Below are 19,067 nucleotides of genomic sequence, written 5' to 3' on the forward strand. Positions count from 1 at the left end.
CATACGCACCCAATCATAAACCCTCCCAACACACACACACACACACCCACACACACACGCATTGAAACTGTTATGAAAAAAAGAAAAGAACCAAATACAACAAAAAAACACAATAAAATGTAGAAATTAACATGTGCGAGTTATTATTATTATTATTAGTATTAATGAATTATGAAATTGATGGTAAAAACCAAGGCTATAGCTTTCTCTCTCTCTCTCCCTCGCTCGCTCGCTCGCTCCCTCGCTTTAACAACAGCCAAGGTGATGGGCGCTATCGTTGGCTCGGATAACATAACATTTTACTTGTACAATTATATTACTATAAACAAAAATAAGTCTATGCTCTAGAGAATGTAAAATCAGAAACGTTGATCGCAGGGCAGTTGGGTCCTTCACTGCCTAAAAGAATTTACGTCGTGCGGTGGCGAATGCCAGTCCAGACATTCTGCAAAATGGGAAAGAGAACAGAATGGAAATGTATTTTATTGTGAAACTCAACATTTGTCAGCGGGGACATGAGGTTCGTCCAGTTCTTCTGACCTGGCTAGCTTTGGGGTGAGTTCATCTTCGGAAAGGACTCTGCCAAGTGCTGGTGGAACGGCGTTCTGGTCGATCGATCGCTTTGTGGGCGATAGCACCTTGGCTGGCTCTGGCGAGGAAAATGTGGTGCTATCGCCCGTCGTCTCATCGTCATGCTGCTCGCTTTCCTCCTTGACCTCGAGGATATCGTCAGCCTGGTGCGAAGGTGGTGGCGGCGGCGGTGGCTTTGCGTTGCAGTTCATGGGGTTCAAGCAGGAGCCCTTGCAGCCGCAGTGGTCGGCACAGCCGTTGCTGCTGGAGTAGCAGGAGCAGCGTTTCGTGTTGCACTTTGTGCGGCACTTGCATCTCCTCGACAGCGTCTGGCGACCGCCCTCCACCGCCTCCGTCACCGTGGTGGAGTTCTGCAAAGTGATCGATCCATTGACTTCGCTGCTTGTGCCGAGCACCTGCTGCTGCTGTTCGCTGCTCGAAGTCTCCTGGGCCTGCGCATGCCCATTTTCGCTTCTGTCGTTGGCCAACTGCGATGATCTCTGCGATGAGGAAGCAATTATTGATGGCTTTGCCCCCTGCCAGATTCTACTCACCTTGGAACGGGCTTTGCTGAACTCGGGCACCCAGTCGGGATCATCGCTGGCATCGCTCACGAGCTCAATGTCCGAGACGAATTGAACGCTCGCATCGAGATTCTCCAAGGGTGGAGCCTTTTCCCTTGCCTCCGCCTTTTTGTTTCTTGACTTCAGGCGATCTAGTTGCTGCTGCAGGGCTTCGCGGCTGCTGAGGAGCTCCTCGATAACCTCTTGGTGCTCCTCGTTGGCGGGCTGATGCGTGGCCGCCGTGCGCAGCAGAACGGCCACCTTCTCCTCGTAGGCCCGCTGCTGGGCGAGCATCTGCTCCTCGTGCTGGCTCTCGACCAGGCGCAGTCGCTTGGCCAGGTCGTCGAGCTGCTGCTGGGCCTCCTGCAGCTGGGAGCGCTGCTCATCCATGGCGGTGCGCTGCTCGTTGAGGCTGTGCGCCTGCTGGCGACGCTGCTGGACAAGGCTCTTGAGCAGCTGCTTGCTGACGGCTCGCGATTCGCTGATGCTCTGGACGCTCTCGGCGAGCGCCTTGCTCCGACTGTCCAAGTCGCTGAGGCAGACCTTCTGCTGGAGATCGGCTATCTGGGCGTTGCGCATCTCCAGCTCCTCCTCGATGTTGGCCAGCTCCTTCTGATCCCCGCTGGACTTCACCACATTGTAGTGATTGTTGATGGTCGCCCGGTCCTCCATGAGCTGCTCGAGACTGTGCTCGGCATCGATGAGTGAGAGAATGATCTCCAGTTCGCGGTCCACCCAGGAGTCTGTCTTGGCCGCGCCCGTCTGGTCCTTGGCATGGCGCTGACGCTGTGCCGAGGCCTGGCGATCGAGGGCGTCCTTCAGGCGCTTGTTGGCGGCCAAGGCCTCTTCACACTTGCGCTTTAGCACCTGCCGCTGCTTGGCGTGCAGCGTCTGCTGGCGCACCATTTCGCTTTGCATTTTGCGGTCCTTGCTCTTCAACTGGGTCAGCTCCTTCTCGCGCACCGATCGCCACGTGCGGAACTTCTCCGCCTCGCCGCGCATCGTGCGAATCAGCTTCACCTTTGACTCCTTCATCGTGCGTATTTCGGCGCTCAAGTTGTTGATCTTCTCGCGCTCCTTTTCGCGCATTTTCAGCATGTTTGCCTGTGTGATAAACTTGCGCCGCAGATCGGCGATTTCCTGCTCGAGCAGCTGCAGCCGCTTGCGCCGCTCTTCGGCCAGCTTGGCGGAGGGATCCTTGCTCTTGATGTTGCGCAGCTGGTCGAGCAGGTCGCGCCGCTCGCTCTCCAGCTCGTCGATCTTCTGGTTGCACTGCTTCACCTTCTCGTCATCCTCGTTCTCCAGCTTGCTGAAGTTGCGGCAGATGCGCTCGTGCAGCTCCTGCTTGAGATCCAGGTGGCGGTTGATCGTGCGCAGCTCGCCCACCAGACCCAGCTGCTTGTTCGTGTAGTCCTCCGACTGCGAATTGAGCATCTCGTGCACCTCATCGCCCATGCCCTCCCCCTCGCCCTCGCCCTCGCCGTCCGCATTGATTCTCTGGCTCGATCTCGACTCGTGGCCATGCAGCTGCAGCTCATCCTCGGTGCGCTGCAGCTCCTCGTCGAACTGATCCACCAGCTGGCTGATCTCTCGCATCTGTTCCGATGGCGGTTCCGCTCTGTCGGCGCCCTCTGCTTGCTGCTGCTGCTGCTGCTCTTGCAGCTTGCTCTTCAGCTGGACAACGTAAGTCTTGAGCTTATCGTGGGCTGCCTCGGCTATGTGGGCGCGCATCTCCTTCTCGGTGAGGTCGATCAGTGCCTGGTGCAGCTCCTTCTGCAGCTTGCGGGTCTTTTCCTGCAGCGTCTTGACCAAGTCCTGCAGCGGCCGTTGGTCAGCGGCAGCTGCGGCGGCGGCTGACACCGACGCGCCATCAGCGCCGCTTGGCAGTGGATCGAGTCCGGCCGCGCCCACGGCACAGTTAATCGAGTTGCTCATCTTGCCGACGGCCAGCAGCTCCACGCGCAGCTTCTGTATGATGTCCTTGAGCATGTTGATCTCGGCCGCATGGGGATCCATGTTGACCATCGGCTTGTTCTTGATTTGCAGCGCCCGATCCGCGTAGCGCAGGGTGCTCAGCGTCTCGGACACATTGTAGTCCGCGGGACTGACGCAGGCAATCATCAATGTGATCGAGTTGCCACCCAGCGAGTCCTGCAGCAGGCGCGTCAGCTTGGACTGCCGATACGGTATGTAGCCGGCAGTTTGTCCGGCTGTAAAAGTGGACAGGACAAAAGGAGGTGAGAAAAGAAAAGGTAGCAGAAAAGGCGAAGAACCTACAGCCCAATGTGTTGATCACGTTGCCGAGGGCCAGCAGGCCTTTGTTGATGTTCACGCCCTCCTTGAAGCGATCGCCTATGGCCAGCGTCTTGGAGCAGCGCTCAGAGCCAGCCAGATCCACCAGATTGAACTTGGATGTGGTCACCACCTTTCTGAAAATCCCAAGAACACATTTAGACAGCGTTCTGCTTGTGTGTGCTTTGTGTGTGGCTACTCACCTTCCCTCCAGCTTGCTGGACACCACGGTGAGTGTGAAAATGGCATGAGAACGGGACGATGTCTCGTTCATTGCAGTGGCTGCGACGGCCCGACCGGCAGAGCCGCGCATTAGATGATCGGTAACCTCTCGGGCGGAATTGACCTCTAGCTCGGTGAGGCCGGGCATCACAATGCGATTCTGTATCTCGCGTATGTCCACGGTGGCCTTGTCGCGCTTGTTCGGCGAGAAGAGATCGTAGAACTGCTCCTGGTAGAGCTCCACAAAGGAGCAGGTCACCACGAACTTGTACTCCTCCTGTAGCTCGGCAATGTGCACAAATATGTCGTGGACGGCACGCGGAATGACGCCCACGTCCTCGTCGAGGACTCCATTGAAGGCCGTGCCCATGGTGTAGGTTTTGCCAGAGCCAGTCTGGCCATACGCCAGGATGGTCACGTTGTAGCCATCGAGCAGCTTCTTCAGCTTGCCCTGTACACACGTCTCGAACAGATCCTTCTGTGTGTCATTTATGTCGAAGACATGGTTGTATGTGTAGCACTCGCCGCGATTGATGGACACCTGAGGGGCGCCGTTCGGCGAGCGCTCGAGTGCAATGCGGCAGCCGCGCTCCACCTCCGATTTCACGAGGGGACGCACGCGCAGGGCCACTGTCACCGAGCTGCTCTCGTCGCTGGACATCTGCGGTAGAGATCACACCAGACCAATTAGCAGTTGCACCTTTTGCCCTTTCTGATGGAACTTCTTACCTTCTAGACCGGACAGATATTGTAAGGGAATCGCAGTGATCGAATGTGAAAGTATACAAAACTAATAAACCGAATACGAAACAAAACCAGAGGCAAAACGGCTGCCGTACTTTATGTGACTATACGCCTGCTTCGATTGTGCAAATTTTGGAGAGTGGCTAATGAGACGCTTGCATTTTTGCCGCCTCTACCAGTAATTTTCAAAATGGTGGGATAGGATATCGATACAACAGCTGTGCTGGTATTCTTCAGACGGTCTCACTAGGGCACTGTATCGATACTGGCAGCGCGGACACGTAGCAAACAATTTGTGGCTGTTTCCTGGTGTACAAGAATCAAGTGCGTTGGGTGATGTTATAAGCAGAAATAATCAACTTAATTACGCCTTGTTGCACAAATATTCAGAGTTTTAAGCCCACCAGAGTATCGATACCTCAATATCGATAGTTGCATGGTACTGTTTTTTTTCGCAGTTATTTAAACACCATCATTTGGCCACACTCGGCAGCCGCCGCCACAAACACACAAGTTCGTCTTTTTTTTGTCTTTGTCGTTGTTTTATATTTTGTTTCTGCAACCTTTGACTGTAAAACAACAAGAGCTATACGAAAAGCTTAACACAATGGCTGCAAGTGCGCAGATGAAGATTCTGCCAGAGATGTTCCAGGGCAATGGGTGTGCCAGCCTTGATGACACCAAATCGACCGTTTCCAAAGTACAGACGCGCACCGAACGCTTCCAAGAGCGCGTCAGAAAGCATATAAGCGAGAACTATTCAGAGTTCATGACCAATCACACATCGCCGGACATCTTCCTGGAGGAGTCCAGCTCGCTGGGCCGCGAGATCAACGACCTGCTCGAAACTGTGGGCACCGAGGGCCTGGCCGCTCTGAATGGCTCGAGCCAGAAGTTGGCCGACAACAGTCGGGAGCTGCGTGAGCTAATGCTGGGCCTGCAGGTCAGCGAGCACATTCTGAGGATCGATGAACTGTTCCAGTACGTGGAGGAGGCCAAGGGCACCAAGGACTACCTGGTGGTGCTCGATCTGGTGGGCAGCCTGCGATCGCTCATCTACGGCGAGGGCGAGGCCACGTCCCAGGATGTGATGCGCGTCTTCCAGGCCCTCGAATGCTACGAGACGATCAAGGTGAAGTACCATGTGCAGGCCCATCTGCTGCAGCAGAACATGCAGGAGCGCTTCGATCGGCTGGTGCAGCTCAACTGCAAGTCCTATCCCAATTCCAAGTGCGTGACGCTGCTGGTCAGCAAGGAGGAGGCCCAGCTGCAGGACATTGTCGTGGCTCTCTTCCAGGAGCGCTACAATCCCGTCAAACTCTGCGAATTCCTGCTGGAGAACTGCATCGAGCCGCTCATCCTCAAGCCGGTGGGTGTCGAGTGCAATGACAATGCCGAAGCCGGCACCTACATCCAGCTGTCCCTCTCGTACTCCACCAAAGAGAGTGGCACGGCCACCGCCACCGCCACCGCTGCGAACTCGACCGCCACCGGCACACAGCTGAGACCGAACTACAAGCAGGTGCTCGAGCACTTCACGCTGCTCCTCCAGACGCTGAGCGGCATCAACCACAGCGTGTCCAGCACGCAGCATGTCTTCAGCATCATTGGGGATCATGTCAGAGATCGCATGATGCAGCTGCTGGTCAACGAGTGCCTCATACCAGCCGTGCCCGAGACCATGGAGGAGTACCAGACGTCCACGCTGTGCGAGGATGTGGCGCACTTTGAGCAGCTCCTCGCCGACTCGTTCCTCATCAATCCCGACGTGGATCGCGGCCTCAGCCAGTTCATCGAGCAGTACGAGACCTACTATCGCAACCGTCTCTTCAGTCGCGTCCTAGAGTCGACGCGCGAGATCATCCAACGAGATCTGCAGGAAATGGTGCTGGTGGCGCCCAACAATCTGTCCACAGACGTCACCGGCGATCCCTTTCTCTTTCCCCGCTGCATGGTCTCGAAGAGTGCGCAGGTAGCAAAAGATTCGAGGGGACTTTATCTTCGATGCTGATTCAATTGATTTTCCTTTCCCTTTGGCAGGACTTTGTGAAGCTAATGGATCGGATTATGCGACAGCCGACGGAGAAGGTGGGCGAGGATGAGGCTGATCCGCTGGCTGGTGTCATCGGCATGATGCTGCAGACGTACATTGACGAGGTGCCCAAGGTGCACAAGAAACTGCTCGAGAGCATACCGCAGCAGTCGGTGCTGTTCCACAACAACTGCATGTACTTCACCCACTGGGTGGCGCAGCATGCCAACAAGGGCATCGAGAGCTTTCCCGCTTTGGTCAAGACACTGCAGGCCACTGGGGCCAATCACTTCCGGGTGCAGGTCACCTACCAGACCTCCATACTGATGGACATCATGGACGGTTTCGGTGAGTATCCATTCGATTTCATCGATTATGCCCCGGCCACATTTCATTTCGTACATTTTATGCAGAATTTGAGAGTCCGCACACGCTGGGCACGGGCCCGCTGAAGCTGGTGCGCCAGTGTCTGCGCCAGCTGGAGCTGCTGAAGAACGTGTGGCAGAATGTGCTGCCCGATAAGGTGTACAACAGCACCTTCGCGGAGCTGCTGCATTCGTTCACCAACGAGCTGGTGCGTCGCGTGTTCACCCAGCGCGACATCTCCGCCACAATGGCCAGCGATGTGAGCGACCTCATCGATGTGGTGCTGGAGAAGGCGCCGAAACTGTTCCGCGATGCCCACGAGGTGCATCAGGTGCGCTCGTGGATGAAGCTGCAGCAACTCAAGACCATGATGAATGCCTCGCTCAAGGAGATCACCGAGCTGTGGTGTGACGGTGCCGGTCCGCTGACGGCCAACTATAAGGCCGATGAAATACGATATCTGATACGGGCTCTCTTCCAGGACACCGATCGTCGGGCCAAGGCCATCACCCAGATTGTCTAGAGCTGATTGTTCTTTAGATTACGCTTTAATTCTTAATAAAAACAATGCAACAAGATGTGTGTGTGTGTGTGTGTGTGTGTGTCAGTTGGCCTCGTGGCGAGCCTGAAATATAAGCGGATACAGCTGCTCCACGAGCAGTCGATGGTCGCGGCCATGTGTGACGACCAGTATGCGCTGAGCCTCCGCCAGATGATGCATGGCCTCCTTGTGGTGGCGCTCGTAGAGCTGTATCTTGCCCAGCTTCATGTGGAGCAGCCCCAGGAGGGGATTCCAGGGGCCATGGTACTTCTGGAAGCCCGGCAACAGCTGCTGGCCATAGTCGAGGGCATCCTGCCACTTGCCCACCTCAATGGCCGCCTCAAAGGCGGCATCCAATGTCTTCACATGCCAAACATTGAGAGGATGCATGAGGCCCGCCTGCTTGTCCAGGCACACCTTGCACACGTCCAGATCTGCAACAGGCAGAGAATTATCACTGAAACTATGGAGAAGCTGCCAGAACTTACAGGCCACGTCCTTCATGGCCTCCAGCTTGTGCTTGGTCAAGGCCGTGATCTCATTGTAGGCGTTCCTCAACTTTGGGCTGATGCCCACCGAGCAGCGCTTGCAGTTGTGCCACTCGATGTTGATGCTGGCGCTGCACTTGGGATTGGGACAGGCAGCGGCTGTCATGGCACGCGTCTCCTTCGGATCGGTGCACTTGCTGCACACGCACAGGAAGTAGTAGTGATCCTTGAGGTCCTGCCGCCGCTGTTCGGGCGTGTTCAGCAGATCGATGTAGCTGATGAAGATCTTGGACCAGTCCAGGCTGGGCATGTCCTCCAGGGCGTGTATGTGCAGCTCGTTGCCCTCAAAGGTGGCCACCGCATTCGGCTGGCAGCTGTGGTCGGTGATCGAAACGCCCAAATAAATGGCCGTGGCAATGGAGTTCATCTCGGCATCCAACACATTGAAACCATTTGTGATTAGCTGCCGCATAGATACCAGAGATACACAAATACAAATACGGATGCAAAGCGAGAACAAAAGGAATAGTTGGGACATGGGAAGCGTGCCCCCTTGCCAGATGATCAATCGCCAGATCTGGCAAGGCGCCAGATGCGCGTCATCGATTGGTTTCCCCTTCGGGCGTGTTCGCAGGTGGGCGCCTGTCTACTTACACGGCCATAGATGCTCATCAGTTCCGTTTTGTTGGGCACTGTGCTCGGGCTATCGGCCATCATGTCCGTGAGCACGGCATGCAGCGAGTCCAAGTGCTCCAGCCGCTTTGGATCATTCTTGATTTCTTGATAATCTGCGAGAAGCCAGGAGCAATTAGCAGTCCCAAAACAGAACCCAAAACACTACTCACGCGACATGAGGTCACGAAACTTGCGGGAGCCGTGCTCGGTATAGTAGCCACGGATCAGATCGCCGCCATGCTCGAGGCGCAGAATGAGGCGACACAGCATGCGGGCGGCATCGGGCACAATTCGTGGCTGAATGCTCTTGAGGAATGGGCACTCGTGCTTGTGCTGTGCCCAGGCTTGGGTCTGGCAGGAACGGTTGCAGTAAGACACATAACGGCAGTTGGAACACTTTCGCACCTTGGCCCTAGGATCAGAATGGAAACGTTTAAATAGCAGTAAATATTTCTTGCCTTTCTATCGCGTGGCGTGGCACTTACGCCTCCAGGCAGTTGTCGCAGCGCTCCAGGCGATACTGCGACTTGAGGACAAACGCAAAAGGCTTCTCCTTGAGGATGCGCTGTCCCCGCTTGACGCTGGGCTGTGCCATGGCGACTGGGATAGGGATACCTGTGAGCAGAGTCTTCTGCCTGATGCTTGGTGCTTGGCCGGGGGCTCGTCACGTACAACTGAAAAATGAGCGCACACCTGCGCCTCAAAAATATTATTATTGTTCGAAGTTTCTACTTTTGAATGTTTTGCGGCATCTAGTCCTATTTTTAGCCACCAGTTTGCGTAAATATCGCAGGCGGGCAAAAAGCAAAACAAACAACAACAAAATACAAAAATTTGTTTTCGTTTTGTGCAGCAGCGCTCAGCCCCCAGCCCCGCGCGGTGACAACCAGCGTTGCCATACTGGCTCAAGAAACAGGTACAAGAAGTACAGTGGTGTCCATTCAAAATGAAGCGTGAACTTTTGATTCGATTCGATTAAGCAAAGTTAAAATAAACACACACAGGATGTTGTCTGCTGTCTGTTTTCGGTGCCCTTGCGGCTATATATTTTCTCATTTATTTGTAGCAAAGCAAACCTTTAGCTTAAGGATATTTGTTATGTGATCAAACCGAGCCTGTAGCGGCGCTGGGGCGAATAGACGGGCCTATACAGATAATATGTAGCTCGGCTTTGATATAAACCAAGACGACTAACACGACTAATTGTTCTGCGGCTTTGACCATTCCACGCTCAGAATCAGATGGTCGTAGCCGTGCCCGTTTAATATCTCGATAGCCGCCGCAGCGTCCTTGCGCTGCTTGAAGTGCACGTAGGCGAATCCCTTGCAGAGGCCGGTGTTCTTGTCGCGGGCCAGGTACATTTTACTTTGTGGTCCAATCTTCTTAACCAGCTCCTCCAGATCCGCCTCCGTCATCGACTCGGACAGATTCGAGATGCGAATGGCGGCGGTGTCGTCGCGACCACGCATTCCCAGGCCACCCTTTTGGCTGTCCTTGAGGAATGGCGGCACATATTTACCAGACTTGGGTGCATCAACAGCAGCGGAGGCAGCCGCCGCAGCCTTCTTCTCCATGAGATTTGTGTCCATGGCGGTACCTTTGTAGGGGCAGTTGACGGACCAATGCTCGCCATTGCAAATACGACACTTGGCAATGTTCTTGGTGGGATCGAGCAGCGGGTCGTTGGCCTTCTCGTCCTCCTTGGAGTTGAGGAACTGCATGATGATCTCCTCGGATACCATTGTGGTGTGCGAATTGGGTCCGGGCTTGTCCGTCTTCGACTCGCCAAACTTGGTCCAGGTGCGGCGCTTGGCCACGGTCTTTGGCACCACCTGCTTGGAGATTTTGTAGGTGCGCACGACCTTCGTCTTCTTGTCGTCCTTGTTGTATTTGTATTCGGTCACATATTTGTGGCCATTCTCAACGTTCTCCGTTGTCGGCGGCAAGCCGCCGTAGTCGAGCTCCACCTCATCGGCCCAAGAGGACTTTATAGTTTCAACGCCAGGCATCTGCAAATGTTCAATGGAAACGTGAATTTGTGTACACTCAATATACTTTAGTCGTTTAATACTTTGCTGTACACTGCAGTTTAATAGTGTTAAATTGAAATATAAAATTTCGCCACGAGTAATCACAGAAGGCAGAATTCACGAAAAGAGTGTGGCCGCGGACTTATCGATAAAACATACCGCCTGACCCTCAACTATATACTGAAATGTACGGTCTCGTTTTTTTAATATACCCAATTATACCGTATCCCTTAAATCATTATCCTCGCTTTTGATATTCCTCTTAATATTACCAACTACTTAGGACTCAAAGCACTAAATCTATGCTTTTATTCGATTCAACAATCAATTCTACAGATGATTGTTAAGTTTTTGGAGCTTCTTGTTTTTGGATTGTCCACAAAACAAGGTTAAAACTAAAAAGATCACCAAAACAACCGATAAACATAATTTGCGACCTTATAAATACCATTGCGCATTTTACCACACTGTGCAGTGACAGTGGCAGCCCTCTGTGGAACAGCTGACGGAATCCATTTCAAATTGTTTGTCCTTTTGAAAAGTATTAAATTAAAAGTGAAATAATCTTAAGAAATGGACAAGATCGAATCGGTATCGACACCCAACGTAGACGTTTACCGCCGCCTGCTCGTCAAGGTCATCTGTCAGCTCCTGCTGGACAAGGGGGCCGGCCAATGTAGTGCACAGTGCCTGGAGACGCTCACGGAAATGCTGCAGGCGTGTAAGTGGACGCCAAATGCGAAAATAACATCCGCATACTATTGATATCTTGTTGCTTGCAGTTATTGTGGAGTTGGGAAACTCGTCGCACAACTATTGCGAGCTCAGTGGGCGCACCATGGCAACGGTGGGCGATGTGAGCATGGCCCTTATAGGCATGGGTCAAAATATAGGCAGCCTGGAGACCTACCTTCGCCGCGATCCGCATGCGCCAGTGCAGATGCCGCCACAACAGACACAACAGCGCACACTGAGTCTGCTCCAGGCGGGCACCAAGGCATCGCATCCCCCGTATGTGCCCAGCTACTTTCCACCCATGCCAGATCCGCATGCCTACATACGCACGCCAACGCACAAGCAGCCGGTGACGGAGTACGAGGCGATCCGAGAAAAGGCCGCCTGCCAGAAGCGGGACATCGAGAAGGCCCTCACCAAGTTCCTGTGCAAGACAACTGAAACGAACAATCTCTTTCCCACCGAAGACAATATGTTTCCCTGTGAGTAGTGTTCAGCATTACTTATATTCGTTCCTCCAACTCTCATCCTACCTCCACAGTAATTGCGTGCAATCCCTCGCTGCCGCCCTATTATGCAGCCTTGAATCCCACGGATCAGGTCTTCGATTTTGAGGAGCTGGAGTATCACTACTTGGTGGCAAATCGAACAGAGGATGCGCCCAGCAAAGGTACCACTCAGACCCCCAATTGACACTCTAGAGATCGAAATATTCATTGAAACTTTCCTGTTTTAGAGGACGGCGATGAAGGAGACAGCGACAACGAAGATATCGAGGGAGATAAATCAAAGGAGGACAAGCAGGAACTGGAGATCAAGCCCAATTCCACCACCAACAAGGCCATACTTGAGAATCCGAACATAGACAACCCCTACTTGCGGGCCGCCACCTTGCCCAAGCGCACAAAGCTCACGTCCTCACCGGCCACAGTGCCACCGCCCCGCAGCCTGTCCAGAGGACCTTCCACCCTAGCAATAACCAAAACTGCTTCCTAGGACTTGGACTACCCAAATTAAAATATAGATATAAATCTCTAGAAATAAACCTGCAGGTAGTATATTCGGCGCTTCAACTCAAATTATCGCTTGTTCTCATCGGTTGTATCAAAACATTGATGAAATCGATATTCCGCCGTTTCGCAACACCAATTCTACGTGCGGCACAAACTGGTGAAATTAAAATTAAAGTAGTTATTTTTAACAAAAGATGTCTCCTCACAAACAACAGAGCAATGTGCAGTTGGGCAAAAAACTCTCGTGGCTGCTGCGGCACGGAGCTGTCGAAGAAGGTATTGCAATCCAAGCCGATGGCTACGTGAGTATCTCGGAGATACAATCACATCCACGTTACGCGCCCTTTAGTCTTCAAAAGTTGCAAGAAATTGTAGCTGGCGATGCTAAGCAGCGTTATACCCTGCGCTGGAATGAGGAGCGCAAATGCCATGAGATACGTGCCAACCAGGGACACTCGTTGGCATCGGTGCAGGGCGAAGCATGCCTGCAGCGTATTTCGAATGCCGAGCCGGTTCCTCTCGCTGTCCACGGCACTTACTACAGGTGTTGGGAGGCAATCAAAGCGCAAGGATTGTGCCGCATGCAGCGGAACTATGTGCACTTTGCTGTCAGCGATGTGGGGGAGACTCTGAGTGGCTTCCGCAGCGATAGTCAAGTGTTGATCTACTTGGATGTGGCAAAAGTGTTGGCCGACCAACTGCCGCTCTTCCGCTCCAGCAACAATGTGATACTCTGCCCTGGCGTCGATGGCTTCATAGACAAGACGTACTTTAGCCGTGCTGTGGACAGACGGACTGGCAAAGAATTGACTTACTGATCACATAGAAACTTCATAATTAGCTTTAATATTCGTCCATCTCTGCATTGTTGTTAAATTTTAAATACATTATAAACAAAGCGATAATAATGTGTTTGCTTTTCACTTTCTCATACGCCGGCCGTTAATTTTCATAGGTTTATTTGTGTATTTTCAATTAAGAATTATTTGCCAATTATGGAATATGGAATAGGAATAAATATAAATTAAATATAAGTACAGGAGAGGAAGGTAAGATACAATTTACAAATTTGCTAAAATAAGGTGATGGTTGGTAAATTAAATAATTATAATTTATATTTTTTGTAATCATTGCATAAGACCTGAAAAGGTTGATGCTGGGAATAATTAGTCCTGCATATGGGTGATCGGAGGGAGCCTTGTCCTATGTCCTATAAGCCTTGCCGAGCCCTTCTTCCGTGCGTTACATACATACATTTACTTTTGTGCAAAAATACAATATACCCTATATATTTATTAAGATCCTGTGGTTAGTTACTGAACTAAAAATATCAAAAAATATCGCATAAAAATAGAAATATATTGATATTTTGTCAACAAATATCACGATATAAGTATATTTTTATTTTAAAAATATATCGATATATGGATATTTGATGTATATTTGACAACTCTACTTGTATGCGGACGATAGTTTCGTTTCACTCACACTTACTGCGCAGAACCTTTCACTCGCACTCGCAACATCAATGACAAACGGGCCCGATAATTCATGCATCTAATCAGAGTGCATTGATTCCGTTCTAAACATGCCGGTGGTGGATCTAAAAGTGGATCGGAGCCTGAGAATCGGAGGAAAGAGCAATGATTAGCAGCGTCGCTGCCTGCAAGCGCATCCACAGCATCGAGGTCGAGCAACTACAGGACTCTGAGGAGGTGCAGCATAGTTTTCTGCTGATCAAGGGCCGGCTGCAGCCCAAGTGCGCCGCGGCCAAGCAGCTAAAGGCGACCCTCGAGTTGTGCGACGAGCAGTCGCAGTCGCAGTCGGCGTCGCAGTTGCAGTTGCAACCGCAGTCTCAGTCGCTGGAACAGCTGACTCAATTATCCAGCGCCGGAGAGTTCAAGCTCCTCTTTGACTTGCACGTTCAACAGGACAAGGAGGAGAAGAAGGAGGAGGTGCCGGCAGTGACGTCGAGAGCCTGCCGCCTGCAGCTGCGCTCTTGCAGCGGCTCAAGGCTGATACGATTCACCTACAAGCCACGCAGCAGCCACTACCGAGTGCAGCCGCTGTACATAGTGAGCCAGGACGAAAAGGAGGAGGACGCTAGTGCTTCACGCTGCTCACTCATCGATCTCAATCTGCGACTCGTGCAGTGCATATACGCGCATAAGTTGCACGCCGCAGGCTTTGCCAATCGCACATTTACGCTCAACGGACCCTGCCGACGCTTCTGCAGCCAACTGACCACCGAAGAGACGCTTGCCAAGAGCGAGGACGAGCTGTGGCAGCACTTTGCTGGCGAAATACTCGCCTGTGAGCAGTGGGGCCAGCAGCTGCACTTGAAGTTCGTTGCATTTGTGGCCTGCACGCGGTACGACGGCGCAGCAGTAGCGGCCAGCGGGGATCATTCCTACGCGAACATCCGACGTCACCTGCGCGGCCACGCCGCATTGGGAGGCGGCGGATTGGCATTGTTTGGCAGCGCACACTTCTACGCGTGGCCGCGCACCTTCACGGAGATCGGCGACTGTGTGCGCAGCGCGGAGCGTGTGGATGTTGCACGGCTGCCGGACGAGAGCAACTATCGACGCACCTACGGCGGCGTCTATGCCAGCACTCTGGGCGCCGTCTGTCACGAGCTGGGCCACTGCTTTGATCTCGGCCACACGCTGGACGGTGTAATGGGCCACGGGTTTGACTATCTCAATCGCGTACTCACCGTTGACCAGGCCACCGAGCATTTGCCGCAGCGCATCGTCGATCAGTCGTCGTCCACAGCAGGCGCCCATACCCACGCCCACACTCACACCCACAGCCACAGCCACAGCCACACCCGCAGTCGTCTCACGCAGCTAAAGCTTAAGCAGCCAAGCAGCCAGCTGCTGGATAATTATCACGGCCAACGTCGCAACGATAGCTTCTACTTTGCCCGCAATTGTGCTGTGATCCTCGCCCACCATCGCTGGCTAAACCCGCAGCCGCAGCCGCAGCCGGTCCCCATCAACACAGAGTCGTTGGCCATTTATCTGTCAAGGGCCAGCCGCGAGATTGTGTCCGCCACACCGCTGCGTCTCGTCGAGCTGCGCTGCAACCGCAACAGCCTGGTGGCCCACTACGAGGAGCTCAGCGCCAGCGTGCAGCAGGAGGAGCATCGCTTTCAGCTGCCAGCAGCCTTGTGGCATCTTGTGGCTGAGCAGCGCACGCACTACGTCTTTGTGCTGACGACAAACGGAGACACGAAGCGTTTGGCCTGCGACGAGGAGCCTTAGGTGAGTCCACACTATGCAGCGAAGCAGGCAGGCAAAGGCAGGGATTCGACAGCTAAACAAGTTGCAAATTCGCCACAGAATATGGGAACCAACACCGCTGGCTGTCGGCCATTTAGGGGCATTTTTTGTTGCCTGTGGCTGTGCCAGCAGCAGGGCGCAGGCAGCGCACTTAAACCATTTATTTGCATAGCTAATGGATGTCGATTTTGTAAACTATTAAATGTAATTAGAATAAGGACTGCCTGCAGCAGGACAGCAGCACTCGAGACTGTCACAGGAAACCTAACAGGGGCGAGGAGGGACACTGCGTGGCATGTGGCAGCTAATTAAAATGGGTATAAAACATAAACGGACAAGGCAGACCAGAGAGAGACTCCACAAAGTGCATTCCCATGTGGAAGGTTGAGGAAATTCTAGAATTTATCAATTAAATCCATGAGGCAACGCCTCCGCAGACATGATCGATCCTTGAGCCTTCACTAATGGAATATTAAGCGACAAAAGAGCAACTTTTGGAATGCATTAAGCTGCAGGCCAACACACACAAAAAGTTATTCAAACTTTAATGATTTGCAGCCGCAGTTAAACACCAAAATTAAGGCAATTTTGCAAGCAAATTGTGGAACTTTTTAAAGGAATTTTGATTCCCGATGGTACATTGGAAGTACTTGCAGTTGTGGCAACTGAAAGTTGAGGTTTTCTACCAGTTTTAGTTGAAGAAACATTTTAAATTGTTGGCAAACTTTAACGCAAGTTTGAAGTGTGAGAAAATCCTGTACTCATCGAGGCCTTTAGCTTCGTTTTTGTCTCGTGCAAAGTACATTCAAGAAGGTTCTAGATTTGGGCTTCTAGACTTTTAATTTATAGTTCATAATCTGCACAGTTTGTTGCACATGGCAAAAGAACATTAAAGGGAGCACCTTTTAACTGACTCTTCGATTCATCAGCACACAGACCTCACCGCATTGCACTTCACATTCAGTTCAATCAGTTGCAGGATTCAGCTGCAGTTTGGTTCGCAATTCAAGTCATTTCAAGCTGCTGTCTGGCTGAGAGCTGAGAGCTGCCCAAAGGCCTGGGAACACCCTTTATAAATGAGACTTTAGACCCTGCAGAAGGACTCGTCCATAGTTGAGGCACACAGCGTCCCACAATTGGCAGAGAAAATGATCCAAAGTTGGCATCACAACAGGCCAAAGTGTGTCGAGACTCTAGAGTGTGTCTTTGCCTTTCCCCCCCCCGTTGCAAAGGCCAAGAGTTGGACTGCCCTTGAGGGCAGTTGCTTAGACAGAATTATGTTTAGATAGTCCAGAGAGCCAAGAGCCTTGGACGCCTGATGGAAACTGCCTGATCCCAGAGCTCCCCCATCTCTGAGCTTTCTGCTGTATCGAGAGTGAGGCAGGATTGGGATTGGATTTTTGGGGCTGGCACTTGAGGTGGGCCTGGGACTTTAACCAAATTGAAACTCTTCCCACAGAAATGTCTGGATCGCAACGCAAAATAAGACGCGCCGAGGAGCCACAACAGGAGGCGCAGCAGGGCCACGAGGCGGGGGATGAGGATGTGCACATGCGAACGCTGGACGCGGCGGAGAGGGGCGGCAGAGCCGCTGCACATCCGCGACTGCCCATACCGGGCCTGGCCGATCCACTGCCCAGTGCCGAGCATCTGTGGGCCGCTTTGGCCATACCCGAGCCGGATGAGGCGCTGGGCGATCGTGTGGCGCCGCCGCCGCCGCCGCCAGCTGCTGAGCGGGAGACGAACAACGAGAACAAACCCGCACGCAAGGCGCCACGCTACCCCATGCTGCTGCCCTGGGACGAGCAGAGCTGGTCGACGGGCTCCAATCCGGACAATGATACGGAGGAGCTGACGCCACCGCGGCCACCCACACCCATGCCCTGGGAGGAGGAGAGCGTGTCCACCGATCCGAATATGGAGCAGAATTGGGCATTCGTGGAGGATCTGGCGGATCTGGAGGAGCTCGAGGAGCCTGCGGAGCCCACTGGCTCGTTGGCGCTGACGCCCGAGTCCCAGCCACCAACACCGCCGGCCGCCGCCTGTCCCATGCAGGAGGACATTGACACGCCCAGCGTCACGCCGTGTCCATCGCCAGAGCCAGAGAGTCCGCTGGATGCGACCGCATGGGATGAGAGCGAAACGAGCAGCGGCGGCGGCAACTCCAGTCATGGCTGCTGCCAGTCCGTGTCCATTGGCACGCGGTCCGTGGTGGCCAAGGCCACAGCCGGCCTGGGCAGCTACCCAGATCAGGGCGAGCGGCCGAGCACCTCCGCCGCTGTGCGGCAATGGCTGCGCTATCAGAGTGAGACGAGCAGCTCGGCGTCCACGCCGGAGCGCGCGTTGGCCCTGGCCATTGGGTTTCCGAGTGCCTACCCCGCCCTGGATGAGGGGCCGAGCACCTCCGCCGCGGCGCGTGCGTGGCTGCAGCAGCAACGGGGCACTGGACGCCCCGCTCCTTATGTTGGCTACCACATGCCGAGTCTCTCGCCCACGCAGGAGGATCCCATGCAGCCGCTGGTCATCATGGTGGACCCCGAGGAGACGGGCATCCTGTCGCGGCCACCGACATCGCCGCCGCCGGGCTGGGAGGAGGCGCCCGACCACTGGCGCGTGCGCATCGACAACCGCCATCTGCCGCATCGCCTCATCCAGCATGTGGTGGGGCAGGAGCGTGAGGGGCGCAATTCGCACCGAAGTTTCCTGTACAATGCCAACGGCATACTCTTCCGTGTGCGCTTCAACAAGCGCAATGAGGTGACCATAAGTCTGCGTTCCCCCATCTAGGGAGGAGAGAGCAAACACTTTTTCGGCCCAGCCCCTGCAGCCGGCAGCAGTGGGGCAGCACAACAACCCAAAAGAAAACTGTAACCAAAAAAGGCCGACGGAAGCTGAAGATCTCGCCAAGGAGAGCTCAACAAACCAGCGGGCAGAAAGAGGTTGGAAGTGGCAGTGGCAGTGGCAGTGGCAGTGGCAAATGGAGAGGGAAAGGGAAAGGGACTGGCAGTGGACGTGGCAAAGGACTGGCCCTGGCAGCGGAGCAAAAGTGGCAGCGAAACAACCTAAACACACACGGAATCTGCCTACCCAAAGGCAGGAACACCTTGCGCGTGTGGTCGAGGATTGGGCAGGTGAGCTGAGCAGGCCAAGGGCCAGGAGACACCAACACAACACACATTGAAATCCTCTCGATACACAGACACACACTAGACAGCGGACAGCAGAAGGCCATCAATGAATCATGTGCCCACAGCCCTTGGCTAGATAGCAGCTGGATCCTGGACTTGTCCATTAGATACACGCCTGTCCAGTAGCAACTTCTATAGGAAATTCTCTGCACAGCAATGTTAGGATCTATTTTAAGTTAGAACAGGTTTCGGGTCCGTTACTCTCACCGCTAGGTAGCAGGCAATACATCTGCAAGCTGACACCTGCAATGATTTCGATGAGAGCTGTAGTTGAAACCTCAGCTAAATCGGGATAGGGTAACGATGCCAGAGCTAACGATT

General features: G+C 53.5%; 7 protein-coding genes across 12 annotated transcripts in view; 4 read left to right on the forward strand and 3 right to left on the reverse strand.

Moving 5' to 3' along the window:
• Positions 1-129: 129 nt before the first annotated feature.
• On the reverse strand, positions 130-4,569 carry LOC117903500 (chromosome-associated kinesin KIF4). 2 transcript variants are annotated; one of them, XM_034815579.1, is made up of 6 exons: positions 4,377-4,569; positions 3,629-4,308; positions 3,411-3,562; positions 1,126-3,343; positions 541-1,074; positions 130-445 (listed from the first exon to the last, which is right to left on the reverse strand). In XM_034815579.1, the coding sequence occupies exons 2-6, from the start codon at positions 4,306-4,308 to the stop codon at positions 400-402; spliced, it is 3,630 nt and encodes a 1,209-aa protein (XP_034671470.1). In that variant the 5' UTR covers positions 4,377-4,569; the 3' UTR covers positions 130-399. The 2 variants fall into 2 exon arrangements, with proteins under 2 accessions (XP_034671470.1, XP_034671471.1); XM_034815580.1 differs by having other exon boundaries at positions 541-1,070; positions 1,125-3,343.
• A 305-nt stretch (positions 4,570-4,874) lies between these two features.
• On the forward strand, positions 4,875-7,367 carry LOC117903501 (centromere/kinetochore protein zw10). The gene is made up of 3 exons (XM_034815581.1): positions 4,875-6,363; positions 6,432-6,771; positions 6,837-7,367. Exons 1-3 carry the CDS (start codon positions 4,999-5,001, stop codon positions 7,310-7,312), a joined length of 2,181 nt encoding a protein of 726 aa, XP_034671472.1. The 5' UTR covers positions 4,875-4,998; the 3' UTR covers positions 7,313-7,367.
• On the reverse strand, positions 7,319-9,370 carry LOC117903504 (histone-lysine N-methyltransferase SMYD3). Its single transcript, XM_034815584.1, has 5 exons — positions 8,979-9,370; positions 8,664-8,905; positions 8,473-8,606; positions 7,819-8,281; positions 7,319-7,764 (listed from the first exon to the last, which is right to left on the reverse strand). The coding sequence occupies exons 1-5, from the start codon at positions 9,086-9,088 to the stop codon at positions 7,394-7,396; spliced, it is 1,320 nt and encodes a 439-aa protein (XP_034671475.1). The 5' UTR covers positions 9,089-9,370; the 3' UTR covers positions 7,319-7,393.
• Positions 9,371-9,506: 136 nt separating this feature from the next.
• Positions 9,507-10,706, reverse strand: LOC117903506 (eukaryotic translation initiation factor 3 subunit G-1). 3 transcript variants are annotated; one of them, XM_034815588.1, is made up of 3 exons: positions 10,565-10,706; positions 9,691-10,502; positions 9,518-9,639 (listed from the first exon to the last, which is right to left on the reverse strand). In XM_034815588.1, exon 2 carries the CDS (start codon positions 10,500-10,502, stop codon positions 9,693-9,695), a length of 810 nt encoding a protein of 269 aa, XP_034671479.1. In that variant the 5' UTR covers positions 10,565-10,706; the 3' UTR covers positions 9,518-9,639; positions 9,691-9,692. The 3 variants fall into 3 exon arrangements, with proteins under 3 accessions (XP_034671478.1, XP_034671480.1, XP_034671479.1); XM_034815587.1 differs by having other exon boundaries at positions 9,507-10,502; XM_034815589.1 differs by having other exon boundaries at positions 9,507-10,502; positions 10,570-10,631.
• A 303-nt stretch (positions 10,707-11,009) lies between these two features.
• Positions 11,010-12,338, forward strand: LOC117903505 (transcription initiation factor TFIID subunit 8). Its single transcript, XM_034815585.1, has 4 exons — positions 11,010-11,244; positions 11,306-11,740; positions 11,800-11,928; positions 11,995-12,338. Exons 1-4 carry the CDS (start codon positions 11,097-11,099, stop codon positions 12,252-12,254), a joined length of 972 nt encoding a protein of 323 aa, XP_034671476.1. The 5' UTR covers positions 11,010-11,096; the 3' UTR covers positions 12,255-12,338.
• Positions 12,339-12,452: 114 nt separating this feature from the next.
• LOC117903507 (tRNA 2'-phosphotransferase 1) lies at positions 12,453-13,173 on the forward strand. The gene has a single exon (XM_034815590.1). The coding sequence runs from the start codon at positions 12,466-12,468 to the stop codon at positions 13,087-13,089; it is 624 nt and encodes a 207-aa protein (XP_034671481.1). The 5' UTR covers positions 12,453-12,465; the 3' UTR covers positions 13,090-13,173.
• Positions 13,174-13,752: 579 nt separating this feature from the next.
• Positions 13,753-19,067, forward strand: part of LOC117903318 (thyroid receptor-interacting protein 11-like) — a 53,634-nt gene continuing 48,319 nt past the window's right edge. Inside the window, exons 1-2 of one of the 3 annotated variants that reach the window (XM_034815260.1) lie at positions 13,753-15,540; positions 17,018-17,150. In XM_034815260.1, coding sequence (XP_034671151.1) covers positions 13,915-15,540 — 1,626 coding nt within the window. In that variant the 5' untranslated portion in view covers positions 13,753-13,914 and the 3' untranslated portion in view covers positions 17,018-17,150. Of the gene's footprint in view, positions 15,541-17,017; positions 17,151-19,067 lie in introns of those variants that run through there. The other 2 variants (XM_034815257.1, XM_034815256.1) reach the window with 2 other exon arrangements.

The sequence above is a fragment of the Drosophila subobscura genome, chromosome A, assembly GCF_008121235.1.
Source record: "Drosophila subobscura isolate 14011-0131.10 chromosome A, UCBerk_Dsub_1.0, whole genome shotgun sequence".
Taxonomy (NCBI): domain Eukaryota; kingdom Metazoa; phylum Arthropoda; class Insecta; order Diptera; family Drosophilidae; genus Drosophila; species Drosophila subobscura.